Source organism: Hypanus sabinus, chromosome 19 (genome assembly GCF_030144855.1).
Source record: "Hypanus sabinus isolate sHypSab1 chromosome 19, sHypSab1.hap1, whole genome shotgun sequence".
Lineage (NCBI taxonomy): Eukaryota > Metazoa > Chordata > Chondrichthyes > Myliobatiformes > Dasyatidae > Hypanus > Hypanus sabinus.
Genome location: NC_082724.1, coordinates 21,944,845 through 21,968,273, shown reverse-complemented (window position 1 = coordinate 21,968,273; position 23,429 = coordinate 21,944,845). Strand labels below are relative to the sequence as shown.

The window sequence follows — 23,429 nt, the reverse complement described above, 5'->3', positions numbered from 1 at the left end:
GGAGATGTCAGGGGTAAGTTTTTTACGCAGAGAGTGGTGAGTGCATGGAATGGACTGCTGGCAGCGGTGGTGAAGGCAGAAATGATAGGGCCTTTCAAGAGACTCCTGGAAGGATACATGGAGCATAGTAAAATAGAGGGCTATGGGTAAGCCTAGGTAGTACTAAGGTAAGGACAAGTTCACAAGGGCCTGTATTGTACTGTAGGTTTTCTATGTTTCTATGCTTCTATGTGGAGATCAGTCCATGGCCAGATCAGCCCTGATTTTATTGAATGGCGGAACAGATGGGCCAGATGGCGTAGTCCTGTTCCTATTTCTTATGTTTTAATGTAATATCTTAAACCAGCTCATTTTAGAACAGATAAGAAAGTCATTCAAGAATGCACAAGTATCTCTACTTATCTCTCTCAATTTGTAAATTCCAATGACAAGACAAAATTTCTCCTCGTGATATTAGTTTTAAATCCACATAAAAATAGTAAGTATCAATAACTTTATTCACACGAGCTAATCAGAGCATCGCTGATAGTTGGTTCATGCATGTCACTATCAGACAATGGTGTCATTGCTATCAACAATGCAAGGAGGTATGATAGTCAACTCTTAATGGGTTGTAAAACTGACAATCAGCCTATGTCACTTGGCAACTCATTTCTATTGATAGAGTTAAACATATCAGTTTGAGACTAAACACAAGAATATTCAGGGGAGTCATACTGAGCACTGCTAATTTTTTAACAGAATCTTTAACCAGCTTCTTCTACATTTACAATATGTCAATCTGCAATCTACAAATAATGTGATCTGAAGCCGCATTCTCCATTTTAATTGCATTGAACTGCTTCAGTGACCTTGATTTTGATTAAAGGTGTAGCTATTGAATTGGTGTGTTTAAACTGCAGATACCATTTATTTTTTTAAATTAGCACACTGTTTAATGATTCAAAGTTTCCACTTGGAATATCAAAAAATGTTTATTTTTCTAGAGTGTATTTTGCAAATCCACCTATTGCATTTAAAAAGTAAACATGATGCTGGAAATCTCAAATACAGAAATTACTGTACTCAATAGGTCAGGCAACATCTATGGAAAGTGAATTAGTTAACATTTCAGATTGGTTACCTAGTAATAACAAGCTCCCCTCCACCACCATACTCTCCCGCCTAGCGGAACTTGTCCTCAACTCTAAATAATTTATCCTTTGGCTCCTCCCACTTCCTTCGAACAAAAGTTGTAGCCACGGGCACTAGCATGGGTCCCAGCCATGCCCCTTGTTTGTCAATTACATGGAACAGTCTATGGTCCAAGCTTACACTAGTGACTGTCCCACACTTTTCCTATGCTACATGGACTGCATTGGTGCTGCTTCCTGCACCCGTGTTGAACTCGTCGACTTCATCCAGCTTCCACCCTGCCCTCAAATTCACCTGGTTCATTTCCGATTCCTCCCTTCCCTTTCTCGATCTTACTCTCTCTGTCTCCACCGATGTCTATTACAAACCCATGGACTCTCACAGCTACCTGCACTATACCTCATCCCACCCTGCTACTTGTAAAGACCCCTTCTCTCATTCTTCTGTCTGCACCACATCTGCTCACATGACGAGGCTTTTCATTCGAGAACAAAGGAGATGTCCTCCTTTTTCAAAGGAAAGGGCTTCCCTGCCTCCATCATCAACGCTGCCCTCAGCCACATCCCTTCCAAATCATGCGCATCTGTTCTTACCCTATCCTCCCACCATCCTTCCAGGGATAGCATTCCTTTTGTCCTCATCTATAACCCCACCAGCCCCCGCGTCCAGCACATAATTCTCCGAAACATCCGCCACCTCCAACGAGATCCCACCACCAAGCACCACCCTCTCCCCCAGGAGACCCTTTTCTGCAGGGATCACTCTCTATGCAACCTCCTAGTCCATTTGTCCCTCCCCACTGATCTCCCACCTGGCACATGGAACAAGTGCTACACCTGCCCCCCCCTCCACCTCCTTCCCTCACTACCATGCAGGGCCCTAAACAGTCCTTCCAGGTGAGGCGACACTTCACTTGTGAGTCTGTCGGGGTCATTTACTGTGTTCGGTGCTCCCAATGAGGTCTCCTGTATATCGGTGAGACCCGGTATAGATTGTGAGACCGCTTCAGAACAAGTGGGATCTCCCAGAGGCCACCATTTTAATTCCACTTCCCATTCCCATTCTGATATGTCCATCCATGGCCTCCTCCACTGTCATGATGAGGCCACACTTAGGTTGGAGGAACAACTCCTTATATTCCATTTGGGCAGCCATTAACCTGATGACATGATAATCTATTTCTCAAACTTCCAGTAATGCCCCTTCCCTTCACCATATCCCATCTCCTTTTCCCTCTCCCACCTTATCTTCTTGCCCACTCATCACCTGCATCTGGTACTCCTCCCTCCTTTTTCTTTCTTCCATGGCCTTCTGTCTCTTTCACCAATCAACTTCCCAGCTCTTTACTTCATCCCTCCCCCTCCAGGTTTTACCTATCACCTGGGGTTTCTTTCTCCCCTCCCCCCACTTGTTCAATCTACTCCTCAGCTTTTTTTCTCCAGTCCTGCCAAAGGATTTCGGCCCAGAATGTTGACTATACTTTTTTTCCACAGACGCTACCTGGCCTGCTGAGTTCCTCCAGCATTTTGTATCTGTTGCTCAGTTACCTAGGAGTCCTCAGTTCTGATGAAGTTCAGTTCAACCTCAAATGCTAATTCCGTTTCTCTTTCCACAGATGGAAGAAAATCTGTTGTCCTTACCCAGTGTGGCCTAGATAAGCATATAACAGAAGCAAACTATTTGACCACTTGTGACTGCTCCATCACTCAATAAGATTGTGAGGACTATGCACAGGGAATGCAGTCTTTTTCCAAGGATGGAGAATTCAGGAACTAAACAGCATAAGTCTAAGGTGAGCAACACACACAAAATGCTGGTGGAACGCAGCAGGCCAGGCAGCATCTATAGGAAGAGACACTGTTGACGGTTCAGGCCAAGACCTTTCATTAGGACTACTATCTTTCCTTTCAGTTAGTCCTGATGAAGGGTCTTGGCCTGAAACGTCAATGGTACTTCTTCCGTGGTGTTCCGAGGCAGTGCATTCCAGACCCCCACAACTCTCTGGGAAAAGAAGTTTTTCCTTAACTCTGTCCTAAATGACATACCTCTTATTCTCAAACCATGCCCTCTGGTCCCAGCATCTGGAACATATTTCCTGCCTCTATCTTGTCCAATCCCTTAATAATCTTATATGTTGCAATCAGATCCCCTCTCAATCTCCTTAATTCCAGCATGTTCAAGCCCAGTCTCTCTAACCTCACTGCATAAGACAGTCCAGACATCCCAGGAATTAACCTCGTGAATCTACGCTGCACTTCCTCTACAGCCAGGATGTCCTTCCTTAACCCTGGAGACCAAAACTGTACACAATACTCCAGGTGTGGTCTCACCAGGGTTCTATACAAATGCAAAAGGATTTCCTTGCTCTTGTACTCAATTCCCTTTGTAATAAAGGCCAACATTCCATTAGCCTTCTTCACTGCCTGCTGCAGTTGCTCATTCAGCTTCAGTGACTGATGAACAAGGACTCCTAGATCTCTTTGTATTTCTCCCTTACCTAACTCTACACCGTTCAGATAATAATCTGCCTTCCTGTTCTTACTCCCAAAGTGGATAACCTCACACTTATTCACATTAAACGTCATCTGCCAAGTATCTGCCCATATAGCATGATACGCTGTTGTTATTCACATCACTACATAGTATTGAGAAGAGATGTGCTTTGAAGAAGTTTAATCTTTCTGAATGGAAAATATGGAGTACAATAGTACTTACAGCAACCAAAACATAATGTTCATTAAAATGTATTACAAGCACTATAAGTAGAGATAAATTTAAAATTAGAATTTGGAGCCAGTTTATTTCTTAATTTTAGTTTTGGTTGACACTTTAATTTGAATGCTGGCAAACAAAAAGAAGTAAAGACTCATGGTGCTAGCCCGTTCATCTCTTCCTATCCATCATTCAGAGACCCAAACAGTCTTTCTCTTGAAACAGTGATTCACCTGCACTTCTACCAGTTCGGTCTATTGCAAACAATGTTCACAATGTGGTCTCTTTGACACTGGAGAAATCAAATACAGATTGTGCGGTCATCTTGTGAGGCACCTGTGTTCCATCAGCAGCAGTGGCCATGAACTTCCTATTGCCTGCAACTTTCATTTATCAGCTCACTCCCCTTCTTGAGGAACAGCAAGTCATTTTACGCATCCTAACCTTAAGAATTCAATATTGAACTGACTACTTCTGTGCATCATCATTTTGGTTCAGTTTTTTTTTCTTTTCCTATACCTACTTGGCATGTCTTACAGCTTTGCTATTATCAACACATCACACAGACAAAGAAGTTTAATCTAATCTTAATGACAGCTGTTACTGCTACTCATTTAGCCCTACCCTACCAGAGATATTTCCTCTGTTCCTCCCATCCCTTCCCCCTTCTATTTTGTTACTGGCAACTAACATGTCTTTTTTTCCTTCTTTCCCATTTCTAAAGGGTTCTGGACCTGATATATTAATGGTTTCCATTTCTATGGGTGCTGACTGATCTGCTGATTATTTCCAGCAATTTTTTTTTACTTGGTTTCAGATTTCCAGCATCTGCAGATTTAAAAAATGTTGTTAGTACTGTTATGTAGGGAAATTTGAGAGCCAATTTCTACACAAGCTGACCAGATTATCATTTGTTTGTTATAAGGGTGATCATGGTGTTTCCACAATCATGATTGTTCTTGGCAAATTCTTCTACAGAAGTGGTTTGCCATTGCCTTCTTCTGGGCAGTGTCTTTACAAGATGGGTGACCCCAGTCATTATCAATACTCGTCAGAGATTGTTTGCCTGGTGTCAGTGGTCGCATAATCAGGACTTGTGAAATGCACCAGCTGCTCATACGACCATCAGCCACCTGCTCCCTTGGCTTCATGTGACCCTGATCAGGGGTGGGGGGGGGGGGCTAAGCAGGTGCTACACCTTGCCCAAGGGTGACCTGCAGGCTAGCAGAGGGAAGGGGTGCCTTGCATCTCCTTTGATAGAGACACATCTCCACCTTGACACCCAAACAGATAATCAAGGGTAAGACTGAGAATCACCTGTTTCATCTCCATATTGTTGCTGAAGAGGGTATGGAATTTCATTGATATTGGGTGACTGAAGGATGCATTAGGTACAGACATTGCCTGTGGAACAACACTGTGTGCGCCTCCTGTCAGATTTCTGCATGGCGAATATGCAAAAGAATTCAGACTGAGAGAAAAGCATTAGATAGCATCAATGCTCTTGCACCTGTGAAATGGTATACTTTACTTTCAGGTGAAAGGTGAATTAGATTCCATTTATCATTATATGCAAAGGGCAGCTCTTCAACAGTTACCCTAGCTCCTCATTAATAAACATAAATATAATCGCAGAGTTCCAGACCCCTGCTTGCAGTGTTCACATCACTGGTGGAAGGACCAACATTTGCTTAATGTAGGAAATCATTCATTGTGGCAGCATACAATGTGCACGAACAGATTTGAAATTATACTTCCCACCATATAAATCAAAGTTAAAAAAAAGCATCCAGGGTCAACATTTGAAATGGATGTTAATCCCTCTCTGCGTGCATATATGAAGTCAATTACCATTTGAGGCAACCATAAAAATGTGATTGCAACAAGCGCAACAACCTCCCCCATCGTCACCTTGAGCTATCACCCATCCCTTCCTGTTGCTATCAAAATCCCATGTCCCCTTCTGATTAATTTTCATTTAATTACTTATTTTAGAATCACAGTTTGCACATTGCCCTTGTAATTCAAAATCTCTTCAACAATAATCTGGTATCTGATGACCCTCAAGCTTAACCTTTCAAGCACAAGGAATAATTGAACCATAATATGTCTCTCATTCATTTCCTAACTTAATCAGTTACAATTCTTGAAATCACCTAACTCAACACATGAATGTAAACAAAATTTGCCCTGAATATTTATTGTGAATTTCAACAGATACAGGGTTCATTGTAGTATGAGTTTTCCCACAGATTAAATGCTAATTAAAACATGAAGTTTAGTTTTTCAATTGTTTCCTTATGTGGTTTCCTATATCCGAATTCGATTTATCACCATTGACTTATATGATGTGAGGCTTGTTGTTTTGCAGCAGCAGTACAGTGCAGTCATAAAATTGTCTATAAATCACAAAATAAATAGTGAAAAGAGTAGTAGTAAGTCATGTTCATGGACCATTCAGAAATCTGCTGGTGGAGGGAAAGAAGCTGTTACCGAATCATGTGGATCTTCAGGCTCCAGTACCTCCTCCCTGATAGTGATAAAGAAAAGAAGGCATGTCCTAGATAGCAAAGGTCCTTTGTTAATGATGTCATGTTCTTGAGGTACCACTTTTTAAAGATATCCATGCCCATGATGGAGTTGTTTGAGTTCACAACTCCTTGCAATCCATTGCAAACTTGCGCATTGGAGGCTCCATAACAGGTTTTGATGCAACCAGTATACTCTCCGCCACCATACATCAATAGAAATGTGTAAGTTTACAAATTTCAATAGATGCACACCAAAGAAGACCACCAAGTTTTATGTTTTATGTTCATTATTGAGAGTGATACCTGGACTGTAACCTGACCTGCTGAGAGTTTCCAACATTTTCTGCCCGTCTGATGTCTGGATTCAAGGTAACACTGGGTAGGTAATGTGCTTTAAAGCTGCCATTGGAAGACAAGTTCTTGTCAAGTTGATTCTTGCCTCTTTCCCTTTACTACATTCACCCTTGATGTGGATTTTCTGAACAAGGCTTCACGCTGAGTAGATGATAATTTTGTGCAGTGGTCCTTCACATTGTAGGAAATAATTATCTTCATTTAATCCCATGTATACAGAAAGCTGAATGTCACCAGTTTAAGTTCGTTCAGAATCAGAAGAATAAAAAGATAGTTCAAACGGGCTGTTTTACTCAAGTGTTTAAACACATTGGATTTTAAGAGCTGTATTTTGCACATTAACTTTAATGATTCTATTTGTGGTCTGAATTCTTCTGATGCCCTTTGATGTTGTTAGCTATGTAGATGCATTATAAAAATAGATTAAAAGACACAATTCATATGTTAAGTTTTAAAATACAAATGAACTGGCTGCACTTACAAAGTGCTGAGATGTGTGTACTCCGATTAATATACCAAAGTTAATGTAGAAATGGAACTCAGTCCAGTCACTGAATAAAGTGAGTAGAGTCAGGGGAGATCAAAAGACATTGTACTACTATGCCTGCACTCAAAAGAAAAGGCGGCTTTGGAACACCTAATAAAAAAGTTTTATAAGATCCTTGTACTTGATCTTCCATTCTAAAAAAAAATCTATTTCCGGGTGGCAATCACTTCCTCGTTTTTTAAATATAGTAAAGCTAGTTTCTACAACTTGCCATTTATTTTAATTAGGCAGTTTATTAACGTAATTGGGGAAATTCAATTATTGAGGCTTCAGGTGTGATGGGTTGGGAATTATACAGGACACTTTCACACTGACTGAAAGGAGATAAATAATTCCTTGCATTGAAAATGGATAAAAATAAAGCAATTATTTTGATACAAATGAGCTTAAAATCACTCTGCAATGATTCCAGCATTCCAGCAATGAGCTGGGATTTGTAGAAATGCTGCTATTAGACCACTGTAGTTCCCAAACTCTAGCTGTCATACTGAACAAATTTACTGAACAAGCTTGAGAGAGGCTTCCGTCAGTCAGCTTGACGATGGATGTTGCACCCTAGCTGTCTAGATATGCAAGCCTGGGCAGTACGATATGAAGCATAAGTTGTTGCCTATGTAGCAAACTCCCCTCCCCACACATCTGATGAACCCAAAGGAATGGTAGAGATTGATACAGTTTGATACCAGCAGTATCTCAGGAGTCGCCAGACAGTGTTGCATTCAATGTAGGACTGTTTTAGGGACTACAGCTCCAGATTTTTCCCTCAGGGTTTACTCCCAAAGCCTTCCTCATGTGGGTATAGCCGCAAGGCAGCAGATATGAGATCAGAATTTCTCTTCTCCTTTCCTTCTCTTGAACAGCTTACTGAACAAATAATTAGTATACCCAGACAAAAGCTCAGCACTGTGCGTACATATTTTGTCACCAGTTACAAAATCTCTTAAAACTGAATAAGAAAGATCAATTGGAGGAAAAATCAGAGCCATGTCTTGCTGTTAGTTTCAACTTCTAGCAGACTGAGTAATAGGATACTTCATTGATCCTAAACACTTCACCACCAATATTTCACAGTCTAGTTTCTGTTATGGTCATAATGACAATTACTTGGCAAAGTTAATCTCACCACTAATTTTAAACAGAATGGGTTATGATAATTAGTATTTTTTGCTAAGTGGCAATATGGATCAGAGCTAACATTCTAGAAAAGTGCTGCAAGGCACAATTCATGAAGGCTGTAATTTCTTGAAAGCTTGCCACCAGCATGGCTGTACAATTTGTTGATACACTATTAGTGTGGTCCAACAGGCTGAATCAATCTACCTTTTGACTTCCCATGGGCTCGACCAGCACCTAGTCTGTTTCCAGGTAAGTAAACCTGGGTCAAGCTGAGTGACATGTACCAGCACCATATTGTGGCTAGAGGCCAATAGTACTGGGATTACCCAGCACTGTATTGGCATTAATCAGAATTGCTGATTCCACAGCAGTCAGATTCTCTTTCCTAACTCTGTAGAATAGTTAGGAAATTATAAATGTTGCCTTGTACTTTATTTTGGGACTGTCATTAAGGACCTAGGGGGGTGGGTTGGAGATATGTCTCCACAAAAGGAGGTATAAGGTGCTCCTTCCCTCTGCTAGCCTGGAGGTCACACTGGGCAAGGTGCAGCACCTGCTTAGTCCCCCTGATCAGGGTCACATGAAACCATGGGAGCAGGTGGTGGATGGTCATATGAGCAGCCTGCGTATATCACACATTATGCGACCACTGACGTCATGCAGACAGTCTCTGAAGAGTATTGATAATGGCTGAGGTCACTTGTCTTGTAAAGACACTGCCCTAAAAAAGGCAATGGTAAACCTCTTCTGTAGAAAAAATTGCCAAGAACAATCATAGTCAAAGACTGTGATTGACCACGTCATACAAACGGCACATATTAATGATAGTGATTCAGTTCTGCATTTCCCTGCAACAAATCACTTAAACTAGTCATTTCCATTTTATCCTGTCACGATTGAACATAAATTGCCAATTACTAAATATAAGAAGTATTTGTGAAGTTCTGGGATTTGGTATAGGGATGTATCTGCACTTCTTCAAAGCTGTATACTGAAGTGCTAGATGTTTTGTCTAAGGTAGTTTATGAAGGATTTGTTTCAAATTAAACTGATATATCTCCATTCTTCCCATTGTAGGTGATGGAAATCCTTTGCAATCTGCAGGGTTGCCACTTTCCATGAAATACCGGAGTCCAAGCTCAGGTTCAAGCTCAATAGCAGTGTGGAAAATGTAGGATCAATTACACGTCCACCTTGCACTTGAAATCATAGCCGAATTACTCTCTGAAGGCTCTGAATGTGGAACAAGAACTTACTGGAGAATACAGAGTGTTTGGCATTGGCTCCACATGGCATTATTCACAACAGCTTCATCAATAGAAATACTGGAATGGATTGCCTATCAAATTTATTTATATGTTGATCTACATGAAATTTGATACAAACCTATAGAGTCCAACTTTCTAGCATCTAGAATATAGAACATACAGCCATATAACAAAGGTACAGTACCTTAGGCCAATCATGTGCCAACCATAATGCCAGTGTAAATTAGTCCCATCTGTCTACACACCTCTATTAGCAATGTGTCTCTCTAAATGCTTCTTAAACATTACAATCACATCCGCTCCACAACCTACCCTGCTTTGCATTCTAGGCATCTGCCACTCATTTTATCTCACAAATCTCCTTTAAACTTTGGAGACACAAAAGACCGCATATGTTGGGCTCTGGAGCACAAGTAGGCAGCTGGAGTTAACTCGGGGGTCAGGCTGACTAAGTGGAAAGAAAGGGATCATCGATGTCTTGGGTCAACCTCACCCCTCACTTCAGAAGTGCATTTAAAAACTTGACAAAACTCTTTACGAATTTGCTTTAGATATATCCTTTGTGATGCTTAGGATGACAGTTTGTAGGCTGCGGAGCTCTTGTCACTGTTTGGCTTGCTAACCTCAGCATTCAAGATTAATAGACACATTAGTCACTTTAATCTGGCTCACACCATCATTCCCACAATGCAATTCCACTTGCCTTTACCCACCCAAAACTTCCATTATATTTGAGGTTTCAGGCTACATATCCTATCACTTTAAATAAGGAGCCACCATGCTTACTATTTAGGGGTGCTGGCTTGGCAAGCTGGGACTAAAGTAATATCAGATTGATAGTTAAGAAACAATTGTCTCGGTGTGAAGTTTGCTTTGTATATCTGATTTATTTCTCAAACCACGGGCAGGGGAGATAATAAATTCACATTTCCAGTAGCTTGTGGTGCAAAAATAATTGGAGGTAAAAGGAGAGGGTAAAGCTCAGACTACTCATTGCAAGCTGTTTTACTCCATTACAAACCAGGCTCCTATCATGACTTTCATAAAATATTTAATAACTCTTACATGTGATAATTAGAAATACTTTCAAAGCTATTTCATTATGATTTCAAATGATTGAATCATTTAGCTTCATGATGAAAGCTGGCGTATTTAAATGATAACATTTGGAGAAAAGCCAACAAAGATAAACACAAATAAACTGCAATGAAAAATATTTTCAGATGATTTCAGAATTAGTTTCCATGTTTTTATTGTTATGAAACCCTGGAAACTAATCCTGACGTCATCTGTAAGTATTTTTCATTTAATTCATGGTTATAATTATGAGTTTTTAACAGTCAAGTTCCTTCACTGGATACAGATTACTGAAAGATACCACTATTACTATTATGAATATGTTATAACACTTCCATTGAATAATAAATCTTTCATAATTAAATCATCAGCTACTTTGCTTAATGAAAATTATGAAGCTTTATAGTTAATTTTTATAAGGAATAGCACAAGTGCCTGGTAATTTTTTTTGTTAAATACATTATATAAAATTGACAATGAACCTTACTTATCTGTACGTTGTTCTGGTCCAACAAACAGATTGACACGGCTTAGGCCTGTACGAGTTCCCAAGAAAGAAACTTCAACTCCTTTATCAGCATTTCTGGAAGGAAATAGTCAATGTGATGTGCAGACACGGAACAGAACAATCAACACACCCTAATGGAATCCATACCTCAGCTGCAAGTATGGAACTTCGTCACTTTTTAGGTACTGATTACATAGCTGGCAATATTAGAAGATGAAATATATAAAAAAAGACATGAAGAAAAATGGAAGAAGATAACACTGCACAAACTAAAATGTATAAAGTCCTGGATGAAATCCGAGAAGCAAAGTTCAGCATACTTATGCTACTGTGTCATGGGGCCAAGAACAAATATTAAGCCCCTGAACGAGAGCTTATTATATTTTGACATGGGAATAATTAAAATATCTCTGGAGATCATATAATATGGGATTCTTTGCAAAAGGCATGTGCTTAAATGGTAATCTGGATTTTATGTAAGAGCATTTTTACACAAAGGTTAGTTGACTATAAAATAGACTATTTTTTCCCACTAATCGTTGTTCCTGTGTATTTTAAATGAAAACCCAATTTATTGTTAATAAGCTACATTATTTCTTCTGAATTTTATTATAATAAAAACATATTTCCCCTGTGGCACACAGATTCAATTGCAGCTTCAGCCCACCCTACCCATCTGGGGCATTTGCCACAAACCCCCTGATGCTCAACTCCACAATCCCCAGCACACTATGACTGCTTATCCTAAAGCTCCTATCCCCCGTGTCTCCGTGCACTGGTAAAACTTTTGCCAACTCCAATTCTCCCCTGTTGATTTCCCAACACCTTTTATCCCCTCTTTCCTTCTCTCTACCAAACCCTTTGCCTTTGAGTCTGTCATGAAGGCATCCCTTTCGTGAAGTAATTCAACTACCATCAGTGCATAAGTAATATCACTGCTGCCAGCCTAAATGCTCAGGCTGGGATTTAACATCTATTAAAGCATGGAAATTACACAAACACTTCCTAATTATGTGGGGTTTTCTTTGCAGATGACATTTAGCTTTACTTTAGCACACATTTGGTCAGACCACACTTGGAGCATTGTGAGCAGTTGTGGGCCTTATCCAAGAAAGGACATGCTGGCATTGGAGAGGGTCAGAGGAGGTTCATGAGAATGATCCCCAGAAAGAAAGGGTTAATGCACTGGGAGCATTTCATGGCTCTGGGCCTGAACCCACTGGAGTTTAGAAGAATGAGGGGAGATCTCATTGAAACCTATTCAATATTGAAAGAGTAGACATGGAAAGGATGTTTCCTATTGTGGAGGAGTCTAGGACCAGAGGTCACAGCCTCAGAATACAAGGGCATCCCTTTAGAGCCAAGATGAAGAGGACTTTCTTTAGCCAGAATGTGATGAATCGGTGGAATCCATTGCCATAGGCAGCTGTGGAGGCCAAGTCATTGGAAACGTTTAAACCAGAGGTAGTAAGGGCATCATAGGTTAAAGAGAAGAGCCAGGAGAATGGGGTTGAGAAGGATAATATATCAGCTATGATGGAATGGTGGTGCAGACTCAATGGACCAAATGGCCTAATTCTAGTCCTTTGTCTTACTGTTTTGTAATAGAATTGAAGGTGGGACAAACCTGAAATAATAGCTAATGCAATAATTGAACAACTTATTGTAATGTGAGTTTCTTATTCTGACTGCATTTTTGCACAAAAAAAGATAGTCATAGAATCGTACAGCATAGAACCATGCCCCTCGGCCCATCATGTCAATGCCAGCCTCAATTGCTATCTATACAAATCCCATTAATTAAACACTTACTCAGATCTGTTCAGAGCCAAGCTGGTCCAGTAAGCTTCCAGTGGTGCGGTGACTACGGCATCAAAAAGTACTTCCTGGATTAATTCTTTGTCACCTGTGGATGCAAAATTAAAGCCATTCTTTTTTTGTCCTTCTCATTTTGTAGTGTAGGGTTCTCAGTACCAGTAACTGTGGTGTTAACTGTTCAGGCTAACAAAATGGCTTCTCTGTACTGTTATAATGAAATGGCTTCTCTGTAATGCTATAATGGGATTCTGTGTCTGATATGTTTGGGTTATGGCTACTGATAAGGGGGAAAATAATCAATGGAGAATTGTTATGCTATCTTGTCTGTGTAAGCTGAGCGGGAGTTTGCGGTCTCTTTCAGGAGGAGAGCGAGGAGGACGGACGTGTGTGGAGCGGGCAGATGTTCCAGAGTGATGGATACTGGATGTCAGCGGTTCGGACGGTGGCGTTGTTGTGGAAGGTACCGGAGGCGTGAGCTCCAATGTGCACAAACTGTGCACAAACTGACAAACTGATTATTACTTTGGTGCCTTTAGGTCATCTGTTTCTACTAACCCATCACTTAGAAATCACTATAAAGTTGGAATTATTTACTCACTTTTGGGTATTGTCTGGTATTTGTATTGTAAGCGTGTACTGGGGGGGGGGGGCGCATTACACTGTATTTACACCGAAGTATTGCACTACTGGCGGGACGACGGCAGTTCACCCTAGGTGAACGGGGGGGGGGGGGGTCAACTGGGGGCATGGCGGCTACAGTAGTTGTGGTCCATATGGAGCAAAAGTGGCATTACTAAGTTTTACTTACACTGCAGAAGTGGCTGTTTCCCAGTGAGGAAGAGTTTGACAGCATCAAGCTGAAAGAGGTTACGATACTGAGGATGTATATCAATATTACAAAAGTTCCTGAAATTAGAAGAAAACCTGTCACATTAATTTCAAGTGCCTTGATAAATCTATTAATAGTATATCCAAATTTGCTTTCTCTTGTTCAGAACAAAGGACAACAGTCCTCCTCCATTCTGAACATTCTCCAATTTGACCTCAGTTATAATGATCAAAACTTCCCTGAGTTAGTAGCTGCTGACATTTGCTCTTTAGCTGGGTAAAACCTACAGCAATATCTGGTATGCACACACCTGGAGATAAGAATAGAAATCTGAAAGCTATTGTCAGTAATAAATGTGTTTCAGCACAGGCTGCATTATTGCAGATTACTCCATTGTGGCATGAACATAAGGTAATTATCTCCTGTTATTACACCAAAGGTCAATGACTATCTTATTCAATTAGCAATCAGTGAGTTTTAAGTCTAGTAAATCAAAATTATTGCTGAGTAACCTCTCTGGCTCTGAATAATTCATGGAAATTTTTTCTCCCCCTAGGAAATATTGTTGCTGATTTTTTTTTTAAACATTGTAAAGCTTGTGTGTTTTGTTTCTCTGTCTTTTTATAATCCATAGTCTTGTTTGGCTTCCTAACCAACATGTTTTTGTATCATTCTGTTTTGCTATAATGAAAGGCTTCTTCATTCTGGGTTTTTCAGTTTACAGATGTCAAAGATCTTCTGGAGTAGCTGCTGAATTCAGATAGCAGGAAACTAAATATCTGATTAACTCGCCCACTAAATATCTGTGGACATCTGTTTGCAAGATGAGGAACTAAAGCCATTCTTTCACTGCTCACAACAAAATATCTTGCTTAAGGAAATCAGTGTGGGCCAGTCTTAAGGGTATAAATGGGTCCCAGAGCAAGCTATCGCTAATCAGCATCCTCCCTTTTCTGCTTTCCATTCAAGAAGGGAACATTCCCATGTGTAGAGCAGAGCAAAAATCATTCTATGGTATCAGCTCCAACCCAGAATTGTTTTTTATTATGCACTTAAGCCCAAGGGATTTTGTTGATTAAACTCATATTTCCCATCAACTGATTTGTAATAACGTGCACAAAGACACAGATTTTATTGTGCCTGTAGTTTTCAAGGGCTTTGGCTTCGAAACATGTTTAAGTACATGGAGCAAGCAGTAATTATGACTTGGGTACTACTATACTTGACAAACATTGTTCAAAGAATCACCCTCTCCAGGGCAGTAAGATGGGCAATAATTGTAAACCTTACCACTATACTCACATTTCATAAATGAATAAAAATATAACTCTGCAGAGGAAATATAAATCATGTTTATTTCGTTGCCCTGGAATTGTTAACAGCATAAATTGTAATAATTGCAAGCAACTTTCCAGTGCTGAAAATTAGAACAGTGATGTTTCATTCCTTCAAATATTATTGAAGTGTGTAAAAAATTTACAAAGTTTTACACTCTGTTTCTTTATGTTTCCTTCTCACTTTACTAATCTTTCCTTCTTCTTTAATTTGGTTTCAATGGCAGATTTACCATTCAGTTTTCTAACTGACACTTCCTCATTGTAACATTGCTAGCTGCAGCAGGGATTCTTCAAATTGATTGAGTAAAGGATCCTTAGCCTCTTCATATAGATTAAGTCCCTTTTATTAGGTGCCACGTTGAAACGATTTTTTATTTTTCCAGAGTAAAAGCCCAAAAAAAGTCCAGGGGACATGTAAGCATCATAATCAACTGATATCAGTCTTCCACAGCACTGGTGACTGAGATGATGGGTCACTGGAAAAAAGAATTAATTCATTTTTACTGGTGTGTTGTGCAACGAGTATGTTAATTATTATTGTATGTTTTAGATATGCAACACAGGATAAAAAATATCTCAGACTAAACTATGGAGCCTTTATTTAATCTTCCTTCAATGGGCAGTAGGTCTATATGGTACAGATGAGGCATGATTGAAATCCTTTCTCGTAATATTTTCAAAGAAGCTTATTTGTGAATTTAGTTCTTAGTTGCCTAAGTTATTGTGCTTATATGTGTGTTATGTGTATAACTGTGCCTTACTCCCTAGTCCAGAGAAATATCTCGTTTGACGGTATACGTATATATATAGTCAAATGACAATAAACTTGACTTTTTCTTTCAACAGTTGGTATGTTGGAAGACTTCATAAAGTGTAATTCCCATACTTTGGTTCCAAATCAAAACCAGAATTTGCTTTGACATCTACTGCAACATCCTGTTTTCCCAGTTTTTGTTTTACAACCCAGCCAAAAGCAAGAAGCACTAGTAGATAGATTGCTTATTGTTTTGCCACCAACCGAATAGACTAGGCACACATGCTGATAATCAGGACCATGCATATTTTACTGGTAATAAATGTTAATCTTTTTCACTGTTATCCAAATGAATTCATTCATAATGTTGCCAATTAGTTTATTGGTAATGTAGAAACAGAAACCTAGAAAATTAATCTCACTCTTCATTGCTGTGCTAAACATTTACCAGACTATATGCTTATGCAGAATTGTAATCATGGCAAAAAGTCCTGATGTTTAAAATGGTGTCACAATTGGTTTTCATTAAAAAATGAGCATTCAAATGTTTTCTGTATACTTCCTGCTTACCTTTTGCTGAATACCAAAAATATCATGGTCTCAACCTTTAAAAACACACTGCCTAAGGCAAGCAGATACCAGTTAAAAATAGCATGGTTGCCATGGAGGACAGTGGCTGCAGGGAGCAGGCCTAGCTTTGCAAAATGTGATAACCAGTCCTGATGTAGAATGCACAGGGCAGAATGGATGGCCTGTTTTGGTTTTGGATGTGAGGTATACGATTGGCACAGAAAAAGAAACACTACCTAAAGTGAATCATGTACGTATTTTCTTGGAACAATTTCTCAAAGACTCAATTTCACCTGCAAATGATTGCAGGTGGTAGTTGCAAGACCTCACCTTGGTAAAATTGTTGTTATGCATAATGTGCTCATTGGATTCAATTTCTTTTTTTTTTGACTTTTCATTTTTCTTTCCTTTATTTCTATCTCAATATCTGATTTGTCATTGAATTCACCTACACTAAATTCACCTGTAATTTATTGTAATTAATTACAGAGATAAAAAGCTGGTGCTGTAAGGGACTTAAATATTTGTGTGCAAGCCTAACTATTAGCATAGAAAGCAAGAACAGAGAAACAAGCCCTTCAGCCCATCTAGTCTGTGCCAAACTGTTTTACAACTAAGAACCATTGACCTGCACCTGGACTATATCTCTTCAAATGACTCCCATCTAAACTTCTCCTGAATGTAGGCAATCAAACTCACATCCATTACTTCTGCTAGCAGTTTGTTCCACACTTGCACCAACCTAAGAGTAAAGTTCCCCCTCAGGCAGCCATTAAATTTTTCACATTTCACTCTTACCTATGACTTCTAGTTCTAGTCCAGGGGTGGGCAAACTTTTTGACTTGAGGGCCACAAAGGGTTCTAAAATTTGACAGGGGGGCCAGACCAGGAGCAGATGGACGGAGTGTTTTGGTAATACACCTCATAAGAGAAAATAAAATATCATGGGATATGTAGAAAACATGTGCTTTAATTTCAATTGAAAATGAACAAATGCATTACAACAAAATATCTGTCTTTGAAGTCCCATGGTATTTAGCTATTTATTGAAATGACTTTTAAAACACTGAAAATTAAATGAATAAAATACAGCTTTTTTAATAGTAACAGTTATTATTTTAAAGCACTGAAAATTCTGTTATCCTTCAAGATATTATCATCATCACTCTCCTCCTGACTGTCTTTATTTCAAAAACGGTAGGAGATGCAGGTCTATTTGTCCTGCTCCTTCTTATTCAATTGTCCCCTGTGCCAAAACTCAACAACGACCAGCACAAGGACAGAACTCTGACAGCACGCCAGTATGCAGAGCGCGTTATTTGATCTGGAGCGCATTTTTTATTTTGAGAACGTACGTGCACCTGCGCACTACTCATGTCCATCATTTAACAGAAATGACATGTAACATGTAAGGCTTATTGAAAAAAATATTTTCAAATGCATTTTTTACATAACACAACGAAGAAACTTATTTTTAATTTCAGTGGGAACAGTGTTGTTGGTCTCCCTTTTTAGCCAGCGCATCAAAGTCTGGATTTAGTTTTGTTGTGGTGATTCTCAGGATGGATCTGAGGTGTTGGTCAGTTAACTTGGATCTGTGGCTGGCTATGTTGATGTTCATGACGCTGAACGCCTGTTCACACAAATAGGTCGAGCCGAACAAAGAGTAAAGCGCAAATGTGGAGTAATACGCTGCACCTCAACAAAGGTCAATGTGTAGCGGTGTGCTACATAGAGCGCTAAAATTACGACACGGAGTCGGTAACTGCAGTTGAAGAAAAAAAACTTTATTCGAAATCCCCAGCCTCACTTTTAAGCCTCCCTCAACCTGCCCCCCCGTGGCGCAGAGGCTCCAAAGCTCTGTGCTCACAAATCCCCGCAGGCTATCTCCCTTAGCCGGAACGCTGGCTAACTGTGAGCCGGTTCGGATGTGCTAGGAAATGGGTCGCCACAAATGTATATAGAGTGCGTCATCTATTGGGAAAACACCAGAATTGCGGGGAAAAAATGTTAACAAGGTTTATTAATATAATTTCATAAAGTTCTGCGGGCCGGATTAAAAAGCTTAATGGGCCGCATATGGCCCCCGGGCCGTAGTTTGCCCATGCCTGTTCCAGTCTCACCCAACCTCAGCAGAGAAAGCCTGCATGTACTTAACCTGTCTATGCCCCTCATAATTTTGTACTATCAAATCTCCCTTCATCCCCTATGCTCTAGGGAATAAAGTCTAAAGCTAATCAACCTTTCTCTGTTACTCATGTCCCAGCAACATCCTTGTAAATTTTCTCTGCACTCTTTCAATATGATTGATATCTTTCTTGCAGATAGGTGACCAGATGCTGTAATGTACCCTGCCATAGTAATTCAGAGCTCAGGATTTCTTACCAGTCCTCCATCAATGATAAATCTGGGTGATCCAGGTCATGCAAACCTGAAGTCAAACAAAGTAAACAGATAAACTGTTATTGTCATTCATCAAAAACATATGAACTATATCATCAACCAGGAGTGGTGAATCTTTTTGAGAGCATGTGCCCAAATTGGCAATAATCTTCTAAAAAATTTTCTCCAGCTCCATGGTAATTTTGGGCAGAGATTAACCCTCAGTGATTAGTAAATTTGTAGCAATAATTGTGAGCGTTTTTAAGAAAAGTCTATGAACCCTGTTGAACAGGGGCCTCAGGACTCACACCATCAGGTTCAGGAACAGTTATTACCCCTCAACCATCAGGCTCTTGAACCAAACGAGATAACTTCACTCAACTCCACTTGCCCCTTCACTAACCTGTTCCCACAACCAATGGACTCACTTCCAAGGACTCTTCATTTCATGATTTTTATTGACTATTTATTTATAATAATTATTATTTCCTTCTCTTTATATTTGCAGTTTGTTGTTGTCTTAACTCTGATTAAATGCCCAAATTGGACAGTCTTAATGCGAGTTTATTATTCTATAGATTTATTGAGTATTCCTGCAAGAAAATGAATCTCAGAGTTGTATATGGTGACATATATGTACTTTGATAATAAATTTAACTTTGAACTTTGATTATTTACATGTATTGTTGTACTATTAATAAAAGTATAACCGATACAGACTGAATTTCATTTTCTGGAAAATTGCCATAACTGAAAGGAGCACACTTTAGACACCATTTTTTAAAATATTCCTTATCACGGAGTTGTTTTTTTGATGAACAATAATCTTTGAAACCTCAAAACTAGCAGCAAATAAGATACCTGAAATAAGTGACATCAAAATACATGACTGCATTTGTATTTGCTGCTGATTTGTTGAGCAATGGCTTCTTTTTGTTCTCCCTCACTTCTTATCACAAAGCCATTTGTGATTGAATGAGTTCATCATGCTGCTTTACAGAGGAAGCCCTGCACACTACTGTTTGGAACATAAAATGCATTATGCTTTATCACCCATTATATCATGCCAAATCTTTCACTCCACCAATCTTGAAAATCTCTGCTGCTTCTCCCATTATTTGAATGTTATTTTTTTGGTGGTGTTTCTGACATTCTGAACAAGCTGAAAAGGGTAAATACAATTTAAAAATATCTCATTAATAAAACTAATTAAAGCTAATATAAATCCAGTGTGTTCATTGCGAAAAATATTCATGGAGGCACCAAACTATATAGAGTATTTACTGATATTATCACTGAAAATCCAGTGTTCACTCACAAATGACATTAGATAAAACATAAGCCAAGTGAAGCCAACACCAACTGGCCCAACCATTTATTATCCAAATACAGGCACACACCAAGTCTGCGAGGATTTCAAAATGCATCATCTAATGTCACAAACTCACCAACAACCTAGCTGGCACCACCAGTGTGAGAAATTTCACTGCCTTGGGTTGTAAAAAATCACTTTCTGCTTCATTTGGCAGTAAAGATAATCATTATGTATCTTTTTATTATGGGTGGGATTTAAAAAATCAAAGGGTGGCACTGCATGCCAACAAATCATTGTCCATGCCACCTTGGGCACGCGTGCCAAAAGTTCACCATCCCTACAACTAAATTCTGTGAATGACTGTAAAACTCCACAGCACATATGCGAAACCTTCAACACTTTGAAGGGAATGAGTGTCACTGAGGTGAGTTATCAGGATCGACCTTTCATAAAGATTCAGGTGAGCGAAGTTAATCATTTACATGTCTCCTCTTTTACATTTTAAATATCCTGCTAATATTTTGGCCCTCACTTCGGTTCTTTATTAATTCATTTTCTTCTTCCATATTCCTCGCTTTGCAGTACAGATTTCTGATGAAAGTCTTCTGGGCTCAGTTGTTTGGAATCCAAAGCGGAACCTCAAAGATTCCAGTTTGATTTGATTGCTTGGTACATAATCTGAATTGCTCAATTGAACCCTGCACCCCTGCATTTACAGTTTGGCAAAGTTTCTGAGAGAAATAGTGCCTTCTCTTCAGAAAAAGAACAGCAGCCAGTACTTCAGTGATTGAAAATAAGTAATTCATCTATAGACACAAGAAGTAGATTAAAGGGTAATGGTTTGCTGGCCTTTATTTCGAAGAGGTTGGATTTGTGGAGTTCTTGGTACAACTCTGATTAGACCCCATCCACAGAGTTCTACGTCTTTGCAGGAATACATTTGCCTTGGTGGAGTTGTGTCAATTCACACCACTATTCCACCAAGGCTAAGAGGATTGACTGAAACTGGATTCCCTTGGAGGGGTGATACAACTGTGCTGTTTAAGATCATTAAAGTCAATAGTCAATATAGGGAAACCATTTCCTCTGATGGTAGATCACAGAGCTGGAAGGACATGGCCTCAAGATTAGAACAAGACAATTCAAGAGTGAGTATTCTTCATATGGTAGGAAGTGAGGAATCAATTCCCAAAGGATTTAGGGCTAGGTCAATTGAACATACAGAACAGACAATGTTAGACTCCGGAAAGGCAAAATTATTAAGGAAAGCAAGAGAGCAAATGCAGTTACAAAGCAAATCAGGTGTGACATGTAAACTGACCTGGGAGTGAATGGCCAGTTCCTATCTTTATATCTGAAAGCCTGACCGATCATGACGCTATGTGATTCTTCAGTGAGTCCTTATTCACTATCATGCATTTGAAATATAATTTCTAAATTTCTAAATTTACAATGGTGAATTGGGAGAAATAGACAACAAATTTCAGGTTGCAACAAATTATAGCTGACCCCAATAATGGGATAACTGGCAAAGGAAATTCAACAGATAATTGTGCAGTAATGTACCATCTTGCTGGTACAGACCTTGTCCAGAGATGAACTGCCTACTTTGAAGATCCTCAACATCCAGCATTTTGGGATCGTGCTTTAAACAGCAGCCGATGGCCCCAATTCTGAAATGCTCTGCCAGACTTTGATAGCTTGACAAGCCTTGTCTCTCAGTTCAGAAAAACAAATCATTTTTATTTTATTAAAAAAACTTACTTTTTTTAAAAGTAAATTTCCTATCAGAAGGCTGTACCAAGTCAGACCTCATGCATAATTCAAGAGGTGATGACTGAGCTCCCTGCCCTAGAATGGAAACTAAAAAACAGCTTCAGTGTGTGTTTGAGTTGGAAATGACACTGTTATTAAAGGCTGCTATTTAAAGAATTGCACACATTCATAAAATTAAACCAACCCCTTTAACTTCTGTACCATTATAAAATTTGCATCTACTGATCTGCTGGTTTGTGTTTGCTTACCACTCTCTGCTCATACTTTCAGTATTACTTTGCAGCTGTAATCATACCTTCTTCTATTGTAACGTTTCCCTGGAAGTAGTATTTCCCATGCCCTCGAGATAAAGCCACACCTAGACTATATACAGGAGAATGGAGGTGATTATATGCTGGCATCAATATTTTTACCTCAATTAAGAAAAAGATGCTTAGTAAGTGGAAAAACGATTAAACTTACCTGAAAGGAGTGCCTTTGATGTCTGTGTAATAGTAATCATTTGTCATCACAAAGACTCGTTTCTAACATGAAAAATAAAGGAGTGGTAACAAGCAGACAAATTACTAGAGATTGGATTACTTCAATGTCTGTAACTCATGTCACCACTGTAGAATATTACTTAATATCTTTGCTGCAAACATCCTTGAAACTTCACCAGACTTATCAGTTCTAAACTGTCTTTAAAATTATCCAAGTAATTGGTGGTACCATGCAATAAATCCTGAACACCAAAGTCTGAAATTTGAACCAATAATTCAAAAGTACAAGATGATTAAAATGCTTCTGTGTTTTCTGTTTTGTCTTAACGCGTGCTGCTCTAAATCATATATCTTATCTCAACAATTTCAACTGTGCCACATCCATATCTTCTGTCTATTCTTAAATCCATACTTCAAGGACAATTTCACCCATGTGTTCATAATACACTACTACAATCCTTTGTGCAACAGGTTAAATAATCTAATGCCAATTTTGAATGCAACACTGTAAAACTGAGTAAGCAGTTACGTGAAAATGTACCAAAGTAAAATCTAAAATTATACCCTCAAAAGAACAACTAAAGTACAGTTTTATAAATATGGCCTGAAACAATTAATACAATTATGTTGAAATTAAGCATTAATCAACTGAGCTTTTGCTAAGTTACATGCAAAGCAATTCAGAAACAATATCAGTGCCCACTATAAACCTTGTTAACTCTTCCTTAAGGGTGCAAAGATTGCTAGGTCAGCCACTCCACATGGTAAAACATTCAATGCTCCAACAGTCTTTGTATGAATAACTTTATTCTTTCAGTAGTAATTTTAAATCATGTCTCCTTTTCAATAACCTGAATACCTTCTCTACACTTCTCAGAGTTTTAAAAAACCCGAGACATCTTTTAGATGTCACTAGTCT

General features: G+C 39.1%; 1 protein-coding gene and 1 long non-coding RNA gene across 4 annotated transcripts in view; one reads left to right on the top strand and one right to left on the bottom strand.

The window, feature by feature from the left end:
- cacna2d3a (calcium channel, voltage-dependent, alpha 2/delta subunit 3a) overlaps positions 1 to 23,429 on the bottom strand; it is an 893,404-nt gene that overhangs the window by 182,391 nt on the left and 687,584 nt on the right. For all 3 annotated transcript variants that reach the window (XM_059944148.1, XM_059944149.1, XM_059944150.1), the window contains 6 exons: positions 22,491 to 22,552; positions 22,324 to 22,391; positions 18,941 to 18,986; positions 13,874 to 13,971; positions 13,060 to 13,153; positions 11,227 to 11,322 (listed from right to left, as the gene is read on the bottom strand). In XM_059944148.1, the coding sequence (XP_059800131.1) occupies positions 11,227 to 11,322; positions 13,060 to 13,153; positions 13,874 to 13,971; positions 18,941 to 18,986; positions 22,324 to 22,391; positions 22,491 to 22,552 (464 nt within the window). The remainder of the gene's footprint in view (positions 1 to 11,226; positions 11,323 to 13,059; positions 13,154 to 13,873; positions 13,972 to 18,940; positions 18,987 to 22,323; positions 22,392 to 22,490; positions 22,553 to 23,429) is intronic.
- Positions 11,293 to 13,663, top strand: LOC132377794 (uncharacterized). The gene is made up of 2 exons (XR_009506772.1): positions 11,293 to 11,429; positions 13,427 to 13,663. It is a non-coding gene; the product is annotated as an uncharacterized LOC132377794 (long non-coding RNA).